This window comes from Osmerus mordax, chromosome 16 (genome assembly GCF_038355195.1).
Source record: "Osmerus mordax isolate fOsmMor3 chromosome 16, fOsmMor3.pri, whole genome shotgun sequence".
Taxonomy (NCBI): Eukaryota; Metazoa; Chordata; class Actinopteri; order Osmeriformes; family Osmeridae; genus Osmerus; species Osmerus mordax.
In genome coordinates this window covers 3,708,988-3,727,205 of record NC_090065.1, presented here as the reverse complement: position 1 = coordinate 3,727,205, position 18,218 = coordinate 3,708,988, and the positions used below count along the sequence as shown (strand labels likewise).

Sequence of the window (18,218 nt, the reverse complement as noted above, 5' to 3'; positions counted from 1 at the left end):
AAGTGGAGCCCTGTTTCTGTTCTGATAGGTCTGCATCAGTAACTTTGATGCCTCCCCTTCACGTCTCCGATTGAAGAGTATAACCTGTGCAAGCAGACTCTCACAAAGAACCTTCCAGGCTGTTGGACTAGGTGCCTCAGCCAGTTGTTCTTTTGATTTGTCTTCCAAAGCCTTGAGGTGTTTTTGGAGTAGGACTACATCTTCTGTCAGCGGAATCATGTCATCTTTGTTCCATTTCTTCTCTTCTAGGTTAGTCCTGGCACGTTTGGAGACATACACACTCCAGTAAGTTTCGATCAACTTGATGAAGTTTGCTGCATCCTTTTCAGACGCAGAATCTTCCTGCTGCACACTTTCACCCACTATTATTTCAGCCACCCTCTTCAACGAATATCCCAGCTTGCAGGCCAGTGATGGAATATTGAAACTCCTCTTTTGTTTTAAATATCCACAAACGTTTAGGGCTGCTGATACAGCCAACTTGAATCTAGCTGGAACACAGACCTCCCTTAGAGTTTTGACACTTGGATCTATTCTTTTGACAGCAAGGATGAATCTACCCAACTCCCTCATTTTTTGAGCACAGTATCCAAGTTGACTTTCCTCGTGCGTGTCATACATGAGTTCTGCATATGTACAGATCAAGGGGTCCGACTTCAACTCCATAGAGACCAAATCAATTCGCATTTTGTCTGTAACCCTTCTGCTTTCTTCGGAAGCATGACTTCCGTTCGGAATGAGGCAGGTTGCTGAAGCTTGTACTCTCTCCCTTTTGGAAGACTTTGCTTCTGGTCTTAATTTACATTTTTTCTGGTGCTTCCAAAGGTCATTTTTAACAAATAAAGCTAAACAGTATTTGCATGGCAGGTACTTGCTTGGTGATACATCATGTGTGGGCTGCCTCCATGTTACAAGCTCTCCATCACATCGTTTTAGTACTTCTACATTGTGGTGATAGTCACCTTTGTTTCTGATTTTTTCAAGCAAAAGTAGACGTTGTTTGGAGCCCTTTGAGAAACAGATTGCGCGACTTACTTCTAGTTCCTTATTGTGTTTCCTTTCAAGGTGTCTTGCTATTTTGCTTTGAGGCTTAAAGCAGTAGATACAGTAATGTTTTTTGTCCCATTTTCTTCTTCCCCCCTCTTTACTGCACTTCTTAACATATAATAATGACTCACCATTATCCACAGTCACTCCCATGTCACAGAGTTCCATGGGAGTGACTGGAGCTGATTTTAGTGGGGCCTCAGACAGGCTTCCCTCTGGCTGCTTTGAGGTGGCGGCTGGCTGCTTTACGGCGCTGGCTGGCTGCTTTACGGCGCTGGCTGGCTGCTTTACGGCGCTGGCTGGCTTCTTTGAGGCGCAGGCTGGCTTCTTTGAGGCGCTGGCTGGCTTCTTTGAGGCGCTGGCTGGCTGCTTTGAGGCGCTGGCTGGCTGCTTTGAGGCGCTGGCTGGCTGCTTTGAGGCGCTGGCTGGCTGCTTTGAGGCGCTGGCTGGCTGCTTTGAGGCGCTGGCAAGCTTTTTTAAAGGGGATGCACATGAGTCCTCCGAAGTGCTTTCCTCCGGCAAATATTCTGAGGCACTGCATTCCGTATTACTCTCTACATACTTAGGGTCCTTTAAAAAATAAAAACAAAAATTATGTTATATATATATATATACATACACACAGCACAATATCTGTTATTATATTGGTATATTAAATGACTGCATTACAGTTAACCTCTTGTCACTTGGCAGGTGCATGCTTTCCCCTATCTACTTTCTCTCAACTTGACTGAGTTAGATTTATGTAGCGATTGAGAGGGATATAATGGAGGTTTTGTGTGGATCTAAAATATCTAGCCTACAGAAAAACAATGGTTACCTTTTCTCGGGTTTTCCTTGACTCCATGACCTATTCAAAACGAAATGAAGAGTTTAACTAAATACGTAGCATCTGAAATAGCAAATGGATCAATTTTAAAACGAGTTTACGGTACACACTCTCTGGATAACGTTAAATGATCCAATGTAGCCTAATCACCGAGTGGCTATCAAAATGGCCTAACGTGCGTCATGTGCGGCCTTTACTAAAGCTCGAATCACGACGCATAAAGGATGCATTTTAGACAAATTATATAAATAAATGTAAATATCATCATTTATACACTCAGCATTTGTTGCTATACATTGAACCAAACCAAATACTACAATATTATTAGCGTGACTGCTAGCATTGGTTTTACGGAAAACTCCACGTGCGTCATCGCTGTTTGATCTTTTCTCCTAAATACTTTGCTAATATGCATCTTTGGAAAGTTAAATTTTTTCATCCATTGGAATAATCTTTGGTAAATGTGGATTTTAATCACACGCCATCGAATTTAATCATTTTTTTTACAAGCAATCAACTTTTTATCAAGCTTCAGCCTACTCTAACTTACCGGGATCGGAGCTTGAGTCTGAATGGCAGAAGCTCCGCTGTTGTGACGATTTTATGGATTGTTCTACTGCATATTCACGAGGCCAATTGTAGTTGCTAATATTTGTATACAATAAATACATTTTAATAAAAACGTGCTTACCTTTTTTAGTAATTTCTGTGTAGATTCTTGATCCGTAGTACGGTTCATGTACTTGTAATTTTGGAAACTTATTTCACATTTAGCGTGATGCAAACGAAGTTGATGCAGTCGCCAATGGAAAGTATCCATGTTGATCCAGAAACACGTTGACAAACACTGCTTATTTAAATATCTAGATGCATAAATGTACGTGGACATGTGTTCGTGCCCGAGTAGAACGGTTACCCATAACTAAATGTCTTAAAGATGAATACATGTTCTGATAAAATGTTATAAATATTTAATAGCACATCAGATTTGAGAACGTTATTTCGATTTGCTTGCCAATATCAGGTGATTGGTAGTGGATTAATGAGTGGTTCTCAACTGCCTTTTTGTGCTTATGTTGGTGTGCTTCTCAAATACCATTTGTAGTTACATATTATATGAAACTGACCATGTAAAACGTCCATTAGTCAAGAGAAATGTTAGCTAGAAAATAAAATACTGTACATACAGTAGATAAGGAATTTGGTGTAATACAATATCCTTAAACACCTGTCTTCATTCAAGGAATAAATCACAGGTATTATGTGGCTGAGGGAGCAATCAGACAAGCAGTTAGGTAGTCAGACATTCAGGTAATCAAGAGTCCAGAGCAGTCAGGTGGTCATATCTGACCTGGGAGGTGAGGGGACAGCAAGCCTTGTATAGCTAGTACAATGACGGTCAGGCTTCCGCACTTGATAGAACAATAAGAGATCTGTCATGTCCTCGAGGTGTGAAGGTCCTCGAGGGTGGGCAGATTGCAGCCGATCACCTTCTCAGCAGTGCGGATGATACGCTGCAGTCTGCTCTTGTTCTTGGCAGCAGCGTACCAGACGGTGATGGAGGAGGTGAGGATGGACTCAATGATGGCTGTGTAGAAGTGCACCATCATTGTCTTTGGCAGGTTGAATTTCTTCAGCTTCCGCAGGAATGACAAGAGCAGACTGCAGCGTATCAACCGAGCTGCTGAGAAGGTGATCGGCTGCAATGTGCCTACCCTCGAGGACCTACACACCTGGTGATAAATCTTGCCTATAGGGCGCCAATAGTGCTAGGACCGGCACTGCCTGTGTGGTTCTATGCTGGCCTATGTGGTTCTGTCCTGGCCTGTGTGGCTGACTGTACAGGCCTGTGTGGTTTGGTTCTGGCCTGTGTGGCTGACTGTACTGCCCTGTGTGGTTCTGTTCTGGCCTGTGTGGTTCTGTACTGCCCTGCGTGGTTCTGTTCTGGCCTGTATGGTTCTGTTCTGGCCTGTGTGGCTGACTGTACTGCCCTGCATGGTTTTGTTCTGGCCTGTGTGGCTGACTGCTGGTGTGGACCTCCATCAAAACAACAATGGATCACTATCTGCTACTCCCAAACCGGGCACACAGGTTTGACCAGGAGAGCACAGGACCACAAGTAACTGACTATTACAATCTTAGTGTGTTGCATGGGCTGATTCACTTAACTATAAAGTAATTAAAACAAAATAATAATATATCTTAAAGTGACCAAAACGCATTTTCCATCAACAATCCTTAAAACAGTTTTCCTGCCTAAATTGCCCTCTCTGATTTGAGTCCTCTGACTTACACACACCACTGACCACCTGTCATAAGCTTTGCCACTCAGAACCTAGTGGGGGAGGGGTGAGTGAGTTGTGCTGTGCTGGAAGCCAAATCAAATGTATGAAACTGCCACTTACCAACCTCTCCTAAGGCAACACAATATGCATCCTTAGGTCTCCCAACTTTAATGACTGTCACAAATGTGTATCTGATTATGTTAGGAGAATATTCAAAGTGGTTAATTAATCTATACCAAATACATTGCACGCAATTAAATCATTGCATAGACTATGCAATGCAAAGTGTGGCTGAATATCAGATTAAAAGTTTTGTCAGAAGTCTGGAAAATCTCACGAACAAGCTAAAAGTAGTATTATAAAAAATAATAATCCTAAATAGAATTTAAAAAAAATCTGAGTAATCTTAATAAATCTCTGTCAAGATTTCGGATCGCAGTCAGTGAGTGCAGAGCAGTGGGGGTGGGGGAGGGGTATCTGGATACGAGCGTCTGCTAATTGACTAAATGTATCGTTTTCAAACTGTCACTTCACAACCACTCTCCAAAAGCAACACAATATGCAGCCTTATGTCTCCCAGCTTTTATGACTTGCACACAAACACAACTGTTTATCTGTTTATGTTACGAGACTATTCAAAGTGGGCAATTAATTAATTAATCCATACCAAATAGATTTCATGCAATTACATAATTTCATAGACTATGCAATGCAAAGTTTGGCTGAATATCAGATAAAAAGTTTCATCATAAGTCTGGAAAATCTCATGAACAAGCTAAAAGTAGTATTATTTATTTAAAAAAATCCTATATAGAATTTATTTACATAATGTAAAAAAATCAGAGTAAACTTAATAAGTCTCTGTCAAGATTTCAGATCGCATTCAGTGAGTGCAGAGCAGTGGGGGTGGGGGAGGGGTATCTGGATAAGAGCGTCTGCTAATTGACTAAATGTATCGTTTTTAAACTGCCACTTCACAACCACTCTCCCAAGGCCACACATTATGCAGCCTTATGTCTCCCATATTTTATGACTGGCACACAAATGTTTATGTTAGGAGACTATTCAAAGTGTGCAATTAATTAATCTATACCAAATACATTTAATGCAATGACATAATTGCATAGACTATGCAATGCAAAGTTTGGCTGAATATCAATTTCGAAACCTTTTCCTTAATATGTACGTATAGAATTCATCAACATATGTAAAACAATCAGAGTGAGCATGATATGTCTGTCAATAAGTCAGATCGCGAGTGCAGTGCATGGCAGAGGGGGTGGGGCGTCGTTTTCAAACTGCCACTCTCCCAACTGCGCTTCGTGCTTCGCGGAGAGATTGACAGACAGAAATGTGGGCAATAGTTGCAGCAATCTTATAATCCATCAAATGGTGTGGGAAAAGTCGAAATTTACAAAGAGGGGCAATGCAAATGTGCGCACACATTGAATTATTTGACCTGATGCACATCATAATGAAACTAAAGCCGAATCATTTTCGCAAATTTAGAAATCTTAATTGGCCCCAAAATGAGGATTATTATTGGTCCCAAAATGAGGACTTAAAAATGTTTAAAAAAAATGTCAAGCCAAAATCGCCATTGATTTTATAAACTTTATGTTTGGCCTAGATTGTAATAAACATTGAACTAGCAGCCCTTTTACTTTTTTCCCCAAGCTCAAATATAATATGTGAGACATTTAGTAACTGATATACAAGTTAATCCAGGTCTATGTATTGCATTTGGGTTCCCAAATGAAGCAAAAGCAGGTGGCCACATCCTTCCTCTCCCTTGGTCACGTGGTTAAAAAATTCTAGCCAATCAGAAAAATAGCCCTGATTCAGAAACCAATCAAAAAAGGTGTGCAACTCAATGGGAAAATCCGAATGCAACACCAAGCCTGGCCTACAGGGGTGCACTAGAGCATAGAGCCAAAACACAGTTTTTGACGGACTACCACATAGGTGAGGACTTTTGGTGAAATTTGCAGAGATGGATGCCTATGGTCATAGGGGGTCTGTGTAAGAGTTTGAAGCGATTTGGTTGTGAGGACCAGCCAAAATGTCCTCACAAAGAAAAATGTCCTCACTTTAAAGGTCTGTTGTCAGGTTGTGGTCCTCACAAGTATAGTATTACAAACACACACACACACACACACACACACACACACACACACACACACACACACACACACACACACTCCTTTACAGTAGACCCTCTTCTCCCCCCCCTTCTGACGGTCTCCATGGGAGATGAGACTCTGGACAGTTAATCTTCTCTTCAGTCATTGATTCATTAATACTACAGCTCCTCTGCTCTGCTACCCAGAAAACAGCCCAGCCACAGAGTAGCCCTGACTAGCAACACCTGTTTTATCTTGTCGGAACTATCCCATAATCCTCTCTGTTGTCGTCTCTGGCAGGCTGGCTGGTTGGCAGACTGGCTTGACTCTCCTCTCCTTGCTTCACTCCCTCTCCCCCCTCCTCTCTCTTTTCTTCCCCTCCCCCTCCCCCTATCCCCTTCCCCCCTCCTATCTCTCCTCACCCCCCTCCTCTCTCATTTCTCCCCCTCCCCCTCCCCTCCCTCTCATTTCCCTAAGAGCAAACTGTGGTCTCGACTCCTGGCAGTGGGGGGAGGGGGGCGGAGCCCCAGTGGACCAGACATGCAAACAGGCCGTCAGTCAGGGCTGTCCCAGCCTGCAGTGGGCTTGGTTGGACTGTTTAGTCTCTGAGTGTCCCTGTGGCGTACGTGGCAGTCACTGGCTCCCGTATCTGGGCGGGCCTATCGCTACGGTGACTGCTGCGACTGTGCGTGACGGGTGCCCAAGGTCGTGGTGTTCACCCTCCAGCCAGGCAGTGTCTCTAACTGGGGCACAGAAGGACTGGGTCGGCATGGCGATGCAGCACAGACCAGAGCTAACTCGGTTTCAAATCACTCGACAAAAATGATTTTTTATTATTTAAAGGTACTATTTTTTTCTTCTTCGTCTTTTCCCTTATTGGTTTTCTAAACTAGAGTGATTTGCTTAATCGGGGTCCAGGTTCGCATGAAGAGCAAGTGAATCAATATAAATGACCTTTGACTTTGGCAGTAAAGGCTTTACCACTAAACTTGACCTGACCTGAGACATACCAGTGAGGCCCCTCCAGACAGCGCTCATCCCCTCCCACTCACCAGGGCCCCTCTGGCCCCTCCCACTCACCAGGGCCCCTCTAGCCCCTCCCACTCACCAGGGCCCCTCTGGCCCCTCCCACTCACCAGGGCCCCTCTAGCCCCTCCCACTCACCAGGGCCCCTCTGGCCCCTCCCACTCACCAGGGCCCCTCTGGCCCCTCCCACTCACCAGGGCCCCTCTAGCCCCTCCCACTCACCAGGGCCCCTCTGGCCCCTCCCACTCACCAGGGCCCCTCTGGCCCCTCCCACCCACCAGGGCCCCTCTGGCCCCTCCCACTCACCAGGGCCTCTCTGGCCCCTCCCACTCACCAGGGCCCCTCTGGCCCCTCCCACTCACCAGGGCCCCTCAGGCGCCTCCATATCAGCCAGGAGCACAAGCCAGGACTGTAAGGAGGATAAAACCTCCCAGGAACCACTACGAAATCGTGTTCCAAGCTTTGGTTGTACAAACATGCTGAACTAAATCTACGGCTGGAGCTGTTTGTAAAAAAAATTCTGGTAACATTGATAATGTTTGCGTTTGAGGGTTTCACACAAACAGACAACAAAAGAAATGTGCACGAGAAATGAAGAGAGGCAGGGAGAGACAGAAAGGCCAAAAGTTTGCTGCCGCGTGATTGGCCAAGCAGGAGGGCTGATCCAGACCCCATGTTTTGTTCAGTCGAGGTCTTGTGAGGTAAATTTTTCACCCTGAGAGAGGGAGAGCGAGAGGTAAAGAGAGAGAGAGAGAGAGAGAGAGGGGGGGGGGGGGGGAGCCAAGGCCTGGTCAAACACAACAAGCCGTTGTATGCGGCATTTTCGTGTAGAAGCCTGGCTCGTGCAGAGAGCAGAACAGCAAGGGGAAAAGAAAGAGGGAGAGAGAGAGAGAGGGAGGTAGAGGGAAGCTGACCATGACTTCAGCAGGAGGCAGCTGTCCTAAGCCGAACCGTCCTCTCCTCTCTCCCCTCCCCTCCCCCCATCGCAGCTCAACCTCTCCCCTGGGGCCCCTGTGTTCCTGACCGCAGTTGCTCTGAGTCCGTCTGTCTGGGTGTCTGTGTGTCTGGCCCGGCTGGTCGGCTGGCTGGATGGCAGTTTGAGTAATGAGAGGGGAGTGAAGGCAGCGGGGGGAGGGTTCGGCTAGGAGCACATGTCTGAGCACAGACGGTGCTTTACGTAACACGCTCTGCCTCTCTCTCGTCTGACTGTAACCCTGACCGGGCCAGTCCCCTCTCTCTCTCTCCCCTTCCCTCTCTCTCGTCTGACTGTAACCCTGTGCCCGAGGAGCCTGTCCTCTCTCTGCTTCTCTCTCTGCTTCTCTCTCTGCTTCTCTCTCTGCTTCTCTCTCTGCTTCTCTCTCTGCTTCTCTCTCTGCTTCTCTCTCACTCCCCTTCCCTCTCTCTATCGTCTGACTGTTGCCCTGTGACCAAGCCTGCCTTCTCCCTCCCTCTTCCTTGTTGTGTCACAGCAGCGACTCGCCACATCCATCAAGGCTGCAGACCAGATCAATACACTCTGCCTCCCACACACACACACGCGCACACACACGCACACACACACAAACACACGCGCGCACACACACACGCACGCACGCACACACACGGTCTTTTGCTTATGTAACGATCGACTTATCGGCTCATTTGGTTTCTTATTTTGTTACTGTCCACTAATTGGTGCCCAGGTTGTATTGACTGTTTAAAACCACACTTGGGCTCTGTCTGGATTGGTCTGAGCAGCCTAAGAGCCTGGAGATGGTGTGAGATTATATGGTGACATGACTGGTGGGAATTAGATGTGTGCGATAAAGGCGAGACGTAATTGGCAGTGAGAGAGAAACGGAAAGAGAGGATGAGACCAATGAAAGAGAGAGGAGGATGTCGATGGCTGGACAGAGATAACATCAAGAAGAGGAGAACTGAAGAAAGAAAATCGTGAAAGAGACAGCAAAAGACAATATGAGACAGAAGGGGAGAGACAGACAGACACAGAGCAAGACAAGATTGAGTGCCACAGCTGTGGTGGTTATGAAGTCACTGGTTTCCAAATAGCTAAGAAGAGGAAGCCGGAGAGTCCAGATGTCTGCACTCTGTACCGCAGCCGCTGTCTGGGACATGGAGAGACAGACAAACAGGCACACAGACAGACAGACTGACTGGCAGACAGTCAAACAGGCACACAAACAGGCACACAGACAGACTGGCAGACAGACAAACAGGCACACAGACAGACTGGCAGACAGGCACACAGACAGACAGACAAACACACACACAGACAAACAGACACACACAGACAAACTGCTCTGTCTGCACTGACACCACTCAGCTGACACTGGGCCAAGAGGCTGCAAAGCTGCATTTAGCTGACAACCACGCAGACAGCTAACAGCTAACCATTGGGCAACACGGCTCAAGCCTTACACCAGTTAACAACGTGAGCTAATCGTGGCTTCCTCCAAGACTCAGACCAATTAAAATGGAAGATTTTAATACGCCCTTGACCCCATTTGGTTCGCTATTGACAGGGTTATTATTTATAGTGTTCAAAGGATTTTTATGACAGATAGAAACATGTGCCAGGGACGTTTTGTATTTGAAGCTAATACTATTTCGCAACATATCAACATAAGTCTGGGAAGTTTCTATTTCATGTAATCAGGTGGGAGAAGTCATTGTCCCGCGGATGACGCCACGCTATCAGTCTGCGAGGGAAGTACAGACACTCGTCATCGCTTCAGGGCCAGATGAAGTCATTGTTTCATCCGACGCCAAACATGTTCCTGAAAGTAGCTGTCGATTCTCTGTTGTCATTGACGGAGTCTCGTCTGGCTAGCTTCCTGTTTCCTCTGCAGGTCTCCGTACGGCTAGGTACAGGCTCTAAAGTCTCTTGATGGGACAAAAGGGCCACTTAGGAGACCAGGGCTTTCAACTGCTCCTCTCAGACTGAACACTCCCAACAGGAAATGGGACCAGTCTGGGGAGCTGGCTGAGGAAGGGGGGTGGGTGGGGGGGGGGGTTGTCCAGAGGGCTCTCTATTCCTCCACGCCCCAATGTCCCTCGCTACCCCTCTCTGGAAGACCTTGAACTGGGTTTCAATGTGCACATTGACACAGTATGTATGTGTGTGTACACAGGGGCTAGTGCTGCAGGTATGGGGGGTCTGGAGTTAGGGGTTAAAACAACATGCCGGGCGGTCCATCTCTCCTAAGGCATGCACTCTCCCAGGCTAGTTTCCCCTTCTCCCCTGACGACCTTTCACTAACATCCACACGGATGTGGAAAGTATGAGTCACTCTCCTGTACCGCGCCGGGCAGCAGCTCTCCTGTACCGCGCCGGGCGGCGGGGCAGAATCTGGAGGATGTTCAGGGTGAGAGGCGGTCAGGGGCTGCCAAGAGGCTCGTCTGTCTGTACCTCCCCCAAACCCCCACCACCCCCCTGTTATCACATGCTCACAGACGCCCGCACACACACACAATGGAGGGGGGGGGGGGGAGGGGGAACCCCAGAGTGTCCTGAGTGGAGCAGAACAGCTGAGTTGGGTCAGCTGGTTCTCCGAACATAATGGCCTTTCACACGCTCGGACATCCTCTCTAGAGGAGCTTCTTCCAGAGAAGCTCGGCGCCAACGTCACCTGCTTCCTGGACCCGAGAACCACAAAGCGTTTTTTTAAGAATTTGGGATGTGTTTATTGAGGATTGCTTTGGCCAAGCTTTAGCAGTTCCGTGGGTAAGTTGCAGGTCTATAAATGTGTTGTTAAAACTGTGGCAATAACAGCAGAAAACTCCCCTGGCAGGGGGAAAACATCACCTGAAACTGTAGTGACACAAACGCTCCGGAGGGCCCTAGAGGTGTGAGACAAGCCTAGGCAGAGATGTGTCACTAACACTCAGTTAACAGCAAGAGAGAAAAAGAGAGAGAGGGGGGGGGGGGGGAGAAGAGAGAGACAGACAGAGAGAGAAAGAGAGAGAGAGAATGAAAGACAGACAGAAAGAGAAGGGGAGGACAGAAAGAGAGAGGGGGAGGAGAGAGAGACAGAAAGAGAGACAGAAAGAGAGACAGAAAGAGAGACAGAAAGAGACAGAGAAATAGAGACAAAAAGAGAGACAGAAAGAGAGACAGGAAGAGAAAGAGAGAGCTGTGAGTGTACCTTACTGTCCAACTAACCCTAACAGTTTATAGAGTGTGTGTGTGTAAGGTTGGTCTGTCTGAGTGGCCGCAGGTCTGTGTGTCTCCAGCTCTCTGACTGGTGCATTCAGTCAAGCCAGGGAGGAAGGAGGAGGAGGGGCAGGAATGTGGTTTGGGTGCTAGACGAGACACCAGACAGTATTTCCGGCACACACACACACACGCACGCACACACAGACCGGGGCTTCTCCCTTGCTTAGAGACACAAACAAAACACAATGTGAACGGCAGATTATCGTAGCACGCGCTCCCACCTGTACACACTATAAATATAAAGTGCTAACCCCTGTCTGCTCCACAGTCACACCCTTAACCCACATCACGCTGGGCCGCGGCTACTGTGAACAAGCAACTTTGAACACACAAGCTCAGCGGGGGGGGGGGGGGGGGGGGGGGGGGGGGGTTCTCAACTGTTCTCTCTCTCGAGCACGCACGGACGTAAACACACACACAGCTGGTCATGAACCACAACAAAACAAATCCAGTTTGGTCAAGAGGGGTCATGAGACAAGGACCAGTCAATGGAGGTGGAAACAATCTAGAGCTTTTTTTCAACTGGAGTGGGTTTTCAATAGGGGCTTTGCGCCCTGTGCACTCACATCTTTTATTTATTTTTCTTCTTGTTGTTTTTTTTTTCTTTTTCAAATGGTGGAAATAAAGAGAAAGGGTAAAAAGCTGGAAAAAAAACCCTATTTAGAAGAACACTCCATGAGGTTCTGGTCTTTAATGGAAACTACGAGTGATACAATGTGGGCATTCTCCATGCAAGTTATTGCTGGTATGGTCCATTCAGTGTAGAAAGAGAGAAAAAAAAAACTGTAAAAACATGGGACGATCAAAGCCATAAACAGCCATTCAGATAGTGCTCACTGAAGGAGTGACAACGGTAGCAGCGCTAAAGTGAGAGTGCGGGTTGTTTCGGCCTTTTGTTCCGTGACATTCTAGAGTGACCCCCAGATGACCTAAGGGACAAAAATTATACACTTCCCCTCTGGCTCTGCTTGCTGCCAGGGACAGCTGGTCAAACCTTCACCCAGCAGGCCAGGCGGGGCTGGGCCATACCTGTCCCCGGCCCTGCTAACACGCTCTACAGGTCAACACTAGCTTAAGACAACCCTGTTGTCTTCACACAAGGGGATGTAGGTCTACATAAGACCATTACACCAGAAGCGATAACCTCATTAGAACTCCAGCTTGGAACACCTATATGCTATTCTTAGTAAACAAGGTCCAATGTTTAATACCTCCGCAGGCAAGCAGATCAAACATATGGAACAAGTAGGCTAGCATTAAGGACAGGCATCTGCTGGTATCAAAAGGAATAAAAGACAGGCATGAAAAGAGGCACTGAAAATAACAAAGGTTAAGAAGTGCTTACTTTGTCTAGCGACCTCTTGAGCTGGTAGTGGAACTTCTCCTTCATCTCCTCCAGCAGTCGTCTGAGCATGGGTTCCTCGGCCGAGCCCAGGTACTTCTTCCCCAGCAGCAGATAGCAGGGCCACTTGGCCGAATCGAAGCCCCAGTGGCAGGTCCTCTTGTCGGGCGACTTGTGAGAGTGCATGACAAACTTCTGCGGCGAGAAGAGCAGCTGGCACTCCACGCACTGGATGCAAGGCGCCTCGGGCTGGGCGTAGAACTGGGGCACGAAGAGACCCTGGCACTTCCCCAGGCACTGGTGCTCCACCTGGAAGCTGGCCTCACTCTCCTTCAGCAGGCCCTGAACTGGGAGCTTGCCGGAGGCGTCGGCGGGGAGGGTGCCCCCCGGGCGCAGCAGGGCGTTGCAGAGCCGCTGGGCGTCCGTCAGGGTGATGAGGCCGCAGGACGGGGCGTTGAAGGGCAGGATGCCAAGCACCTTGAGGATGTGCAGCTGCTCCGCGTCGCAGCGCGAGCAGTAGACGTAGAGCTCGTCGCATACCGCGTTGATCTGTTGCAGCGAGAAATCGCGCAGCACCGAGTTAAGGACCTGGGGCAGGCACAGGCGCTTCTCCCCCCCCACGGCAAAGCATGAGATGGACTCTCCCTCCAGGATGGAGTGGGTGAGCTCCGTGGAGCTGTCGCAGGGCACCAGCAGGGGGCCGCCCCCCAGGATCGGGGGAGAGGGCAGAGGGGCCATGCCTGTGGGGGAGGAGGACTCTGGGCCGGTGCGTGCCGAGAAGGCAGCTGGACCCCCCAGAGAGCTCTGACTGCTGAGGGTGAACTGGGCCAGGGTGTGTTTGAGCCCGGGGCTGAGGTCCAGTGGTTTGGCCGAGCCTAACATATGCAGCTCCGCCCTGCCTTCCACATCCATGTCCGAGTCGTGCTGAAGCTCCTCCACGTGCTCCCTCTTCACCTTGGGGGTTCTGGGGAGGGACTCCAGGCTGCGCCGCTTCAAATTGATTTCAGCCATAACCCGTTTTTTTATTGGTGCGTCTTCCAGTCGCTCCCTGTACAGACGCTTCATGCTGCCCTTGAAAGAGGTCAAGTCTTTGAACGGGGTTTTCAGACTTGTCTGAGTACTGGCCATGTCTAAGCACAGATTTATGGTCTTGTTTTCTCTATGTTGAGCCGGACTGAATGAGTATGCGTTCTCTTCTTTTTCCTCTTTTCAGATGTTACAAATCTTCTGGCATTCAGACACATGCATGGTGATGATGATTGAACTTTTCAGTGATTTTAGTCTCCTTCCTGAGGGCAGAGAGGAGAGGTTGTTTTTTTTTGGGGGGGGGGGGGGGGGTTTAAGACGTGGACGTAAAAGAATAAATAACATCCTAAAGAATTCAAACCGTGTTCACAAATGCTCATTCTGAAAAACTCCTGTAGCAAATGTAACACTTTTACATGTGCTGAAATAACAATAAGGAGCTTAAATCTTTTATGGCCCCTTTCCTTGTCCTGGCTGGGGGTTGTGTTACTGTTGGCATCGACCATTGGGCCAAATGGCTATTACCATACTTCACACTAACAGGACTATTCAGTAATTGTAATTAAACAACAGAAATTAGCATATATCGTTTCTTCAATGGCAGTGAAGTACAATTACCAAAACGAGGTGTTGGTTTTATCCAATAAATTGTGAGCGGCCAAGAAGAAGAAACTCAACAAAGATCAAGTCATCTATCGTTGCAGAGTAAAATAAAATGAACAGATCTCATGGTTTACAAAACTACAGTACCCATTCCCTACCGTTGTGCTACTATCATGCTCAAGGTCTACTTACCCCACGCTGACCCCATCAACTACGTGGAAAACAATTGATAAAAGACCATTCATTCACCTCATTCAATTGTTACCGAAACGCAAAGCAACGTGGTGTTTCCCCTTAGCCACGGGATTTTGCTGACTTCGGCATCAATTTGGGTATTCAATCTTTTACAGAACACTCAAATGTAATCTAAACGACAGTGGCTATTGTAACGTTATGGATATACATATAATGGATAATTCTCTACTTTGTCTGTTAACATTTTTAGCTAAAACAGGATATTTTAGTTTTGGTGTATTCTCATCAAAATGCGGCGAAGAGTGGACATGTAAGAATCTATTTCGGCTGTCCAATGGTTACGACGCATTCAGTCTTATGACGCTGTCGCTAGCATCTTAACATGATTCTGTACTAGCTGCTTTGACTATCCAAGCTTTACCCCACACATTTTACAGAACATAACCCTATCGAGTCACAAAAGCTGTTGATGGATGACTTGGGGATAGTAAAATAGATTCCAGTCGGCTCCGCGACATCAGTGTCAGTGCTGTTAAATGATACATTTCCAATAATGACGGTGGTTTGCGGCGAGTTTAAACGCTGTGATTCCAGTCTTGAGCATCGCTTACCCCCACAAAATGCCAATGGTATTCGACCTCATGTATATTAGTGATAATAGAGAAGAGAACTGCTCCCGTTGATTCCCTGTATTTTTTCTCTCTACTACGAAACTAACAAGGACATCGCGACTTGCTCCACGGAGCATCAAGCCCACCTCGCACTCTACTATCCCTCCTTGCTTTGCGTCTGCAAGTGCAAACTGTACTTCGCCTCCGGCGCTGGCTCGCCACGATGGCAAAGGTACGCAGACAGCACTGATAATGACATTCACTGTCTACCGTCTGGAACTGGGTGAAGGAAACCCGGACTAGACAACACCAGATAGCTCACTAAAACATTCAAATGTCGGTGAATTACATATGGGCTGAATCACCAATTTATAGGAAGCCTAGCGTTAGCCAACTAACTAGGTTTAGCCGACGATGTGAGACTTCCAAATAACGTTACAGTACAGTAGTACTCGATGGCTCTAGCCGAAACACAGCTACTAGTATAGTAGACGGTGTGTTCTTTTTCGACCAACCGTCCCTTTAAAATGATCCAGAATTTTTTTTTCGAACGTAATAATATCATTAGATAGTAATTCATATAAAACACAGACAGGTTCAAGCATACTAGCATGATGAATGACATAAAAACGAAAGATTGCCTGCACCGTTAGCTAGCTAGAGTATTCCACTGTCGGGAAACTCAGCAGCTATCGTAGATTCCCTAGCAGCAGCTTGTTAGCTTAGCCACCAACACCAGGCTAGCATAGCGCGAGCGAGCGTTAGTAGTATTAAGCTACGTTAAATCCTCATAGCGTGCCTTCCTTTCGGTAGAACAAGCTAAAACCTTTAAATAACCCAACATGTAAACATAAAAAAGCCAAGTTTTATCAGTACAGTACAATGGATAAAAGACGAACCAAAATGTATTTACACTTGCCTGAACGAGGTCGTATCGGCTCCTCTCTATCGGTTCTCCTCCGTTCTGAAAAGCCTAGTCGACCGTCAACAAGATGCAGCTAGAAACACCAACAGTCCAGTAACGTCACAGCACGACTTAATGAGATACGTCACCCAGACTCGAATTGGGCATGTCTCGGAAACTGTGCGGGGGTGTCTGTCTGTCTCGCAGTCTGGAGCTTGTGTTTACCTGCAGAATGCAGCAAAAGACAAATGTTTAATGAATTTTAGGAAAATCACGCGTTACAATTTATTTTAATTAAGTAGCACATGCCGTTGACTCTACAACGTTAATATAATATATTGGGCCTATCCTACGCTTGCGGAGTATTATACATATATTTAGTTAGCTCTACAAACTTACATTTATTGACTTTAAAATGTATGGTCATCAATCCGACCATCCAAATGACAAGTGTTTTTTTTGTTGTTGTTCTTGAAATGATATTTGTACTCTGACGCCGCAGTATCAGAACAGAATCTTTGTTCTGTGTCAAGTCAGTAAACTAAAGAGTTGTTTATACGAGGGTAAAAAAACTGACAATAGGCTAGTGGCTCCTGAAATGACCCCATTCAAGTTCTATCTAGTTTTAGGCCTATATGGCCTATGCTTTAAGCATCAAAAGGTAGATTGTTCTTGATTCTTCTGTTAGGGTGTAAATATGTTTTCATGCAAGACCAAGAATAGTCCGTTTGGATTTGACTGTAAGTGTTGTAGTTGGCCAATCTAGACAGTCTGACCTACATATGTCAAACTGAGCCTATAATTAAAGGCTTATTCGGTTTCATCAGTCTCGTCCATTCAGATATTAGCAATAGGCTAGTTGTTTGAGTTGTAAAATGAATACTGGGTACTGTATGATTGGCCATAACTACATGTCCTTTTTGTTCATAAACCACACAATTTTACATTTTTGAAGCCCAAATGCCCTCCTCTCTGAGACACACTGTGGAGTTCCCCTCACCCGGAGAGACCTGGAAAATATTGAGAAAGTTTGGACCTGGTGGGGTTTGAATCCAACTAAAAACTTTTGGTCTGATAAAACAATTTAGCATAGACCTGTTTGGATTTGTTATTTAGATATTCTGAAAGCAAATAGGGATGTGATCAACATTACACGTTTTGACAAACATCAAAACCCTTCATGGAAAGTGCACCGTCGCTGTCTTAACTGCAGTCTAATGTCACTGGTCAGCAAGAGAACAACTTGATAAAGGTTTGATAAACAGCTCGACCACCAGTTCACCTCTGCCAGGCTCCCCTCTCCCTCCCCCCTCTCCTTTGGCAGCAAGGTCAGCAGTTGTATTATGACAGCAGATACGGGGCGTACACCCTGTCCAGTCGCTGAGAACAACAAGGGGACATTGATTTTCTTGTTATAACATCACTCTGTGTGCTGTGCCTGGTAAATTAATCTCATATGTGCAATAACATGGCCGACACTGATTGCTCAATCCAGTGTTATGGAATGGGGTGTGAATATCAGCATCAAGAGAGTAGGGTTTATAGATAGATACACTGTGGTGTGAGGGACACATTAATAGACCTCTCTAGCAAGGCACTGTTTCAAGTGTTATTGAGTTTTGCGCTAAGTGGACCCCGGAGGCAGACGGCACAATCACACTCGTCATGGATCTTTCTTTAATCTATATAAATCTGTCTGGTGCTGTCATATTGTGTGTTGTCTGTGAACATATTTACACTATCTGAATATTGTCGGGTTAGTATATTGTCAATAACCCGGAACCACATTTCTTGTGTGTGTTCACATACTTAATACAATCCCTCAGACAATAACTCTGATTGAAACATGGCTTAATACCTTTGGAAATATCTGTGCATCTCCTAGGTACTGTGCTACACCTGGAGTCTTCCATGCTCAGTCTGGTATGCTTACAAACCCCTCAACTGGGCTTAGTCTCAATTATATTTGAAAAAGAAATCCATGCACTTCAGACCATAATGCGCCTTTAAT

At 46.5% G+C, this 18,218-nt stretch overlaps 1 protein-coding gene across 1 annotated transcript in view; it reads right to left on the bottom strand.

Moving 5' to 3' along the window:
* skila (SKI-like proto-oncogene a) overlaps positions 1-16,279 on the bottom strand; it is a 34,362-nt gene extending 18,083 nt beyond the window's left edge. Inside the window, 2 exon segments of the mRNA XM_067253991.1 lie at positions 12,872-14,153; positions 16,219-16,279. Of these exon segments, the coding sequence (XP_067110092.1) occupies positions 12,872-13,996 (1,125 nt within the window). The 5' untranslated portion in view covers positions 13,997-14,153; positions 16,219-16,279.
* Between the last annotated feature and the right edge of the window lie 1,939 nt (positions 16,280-18,218).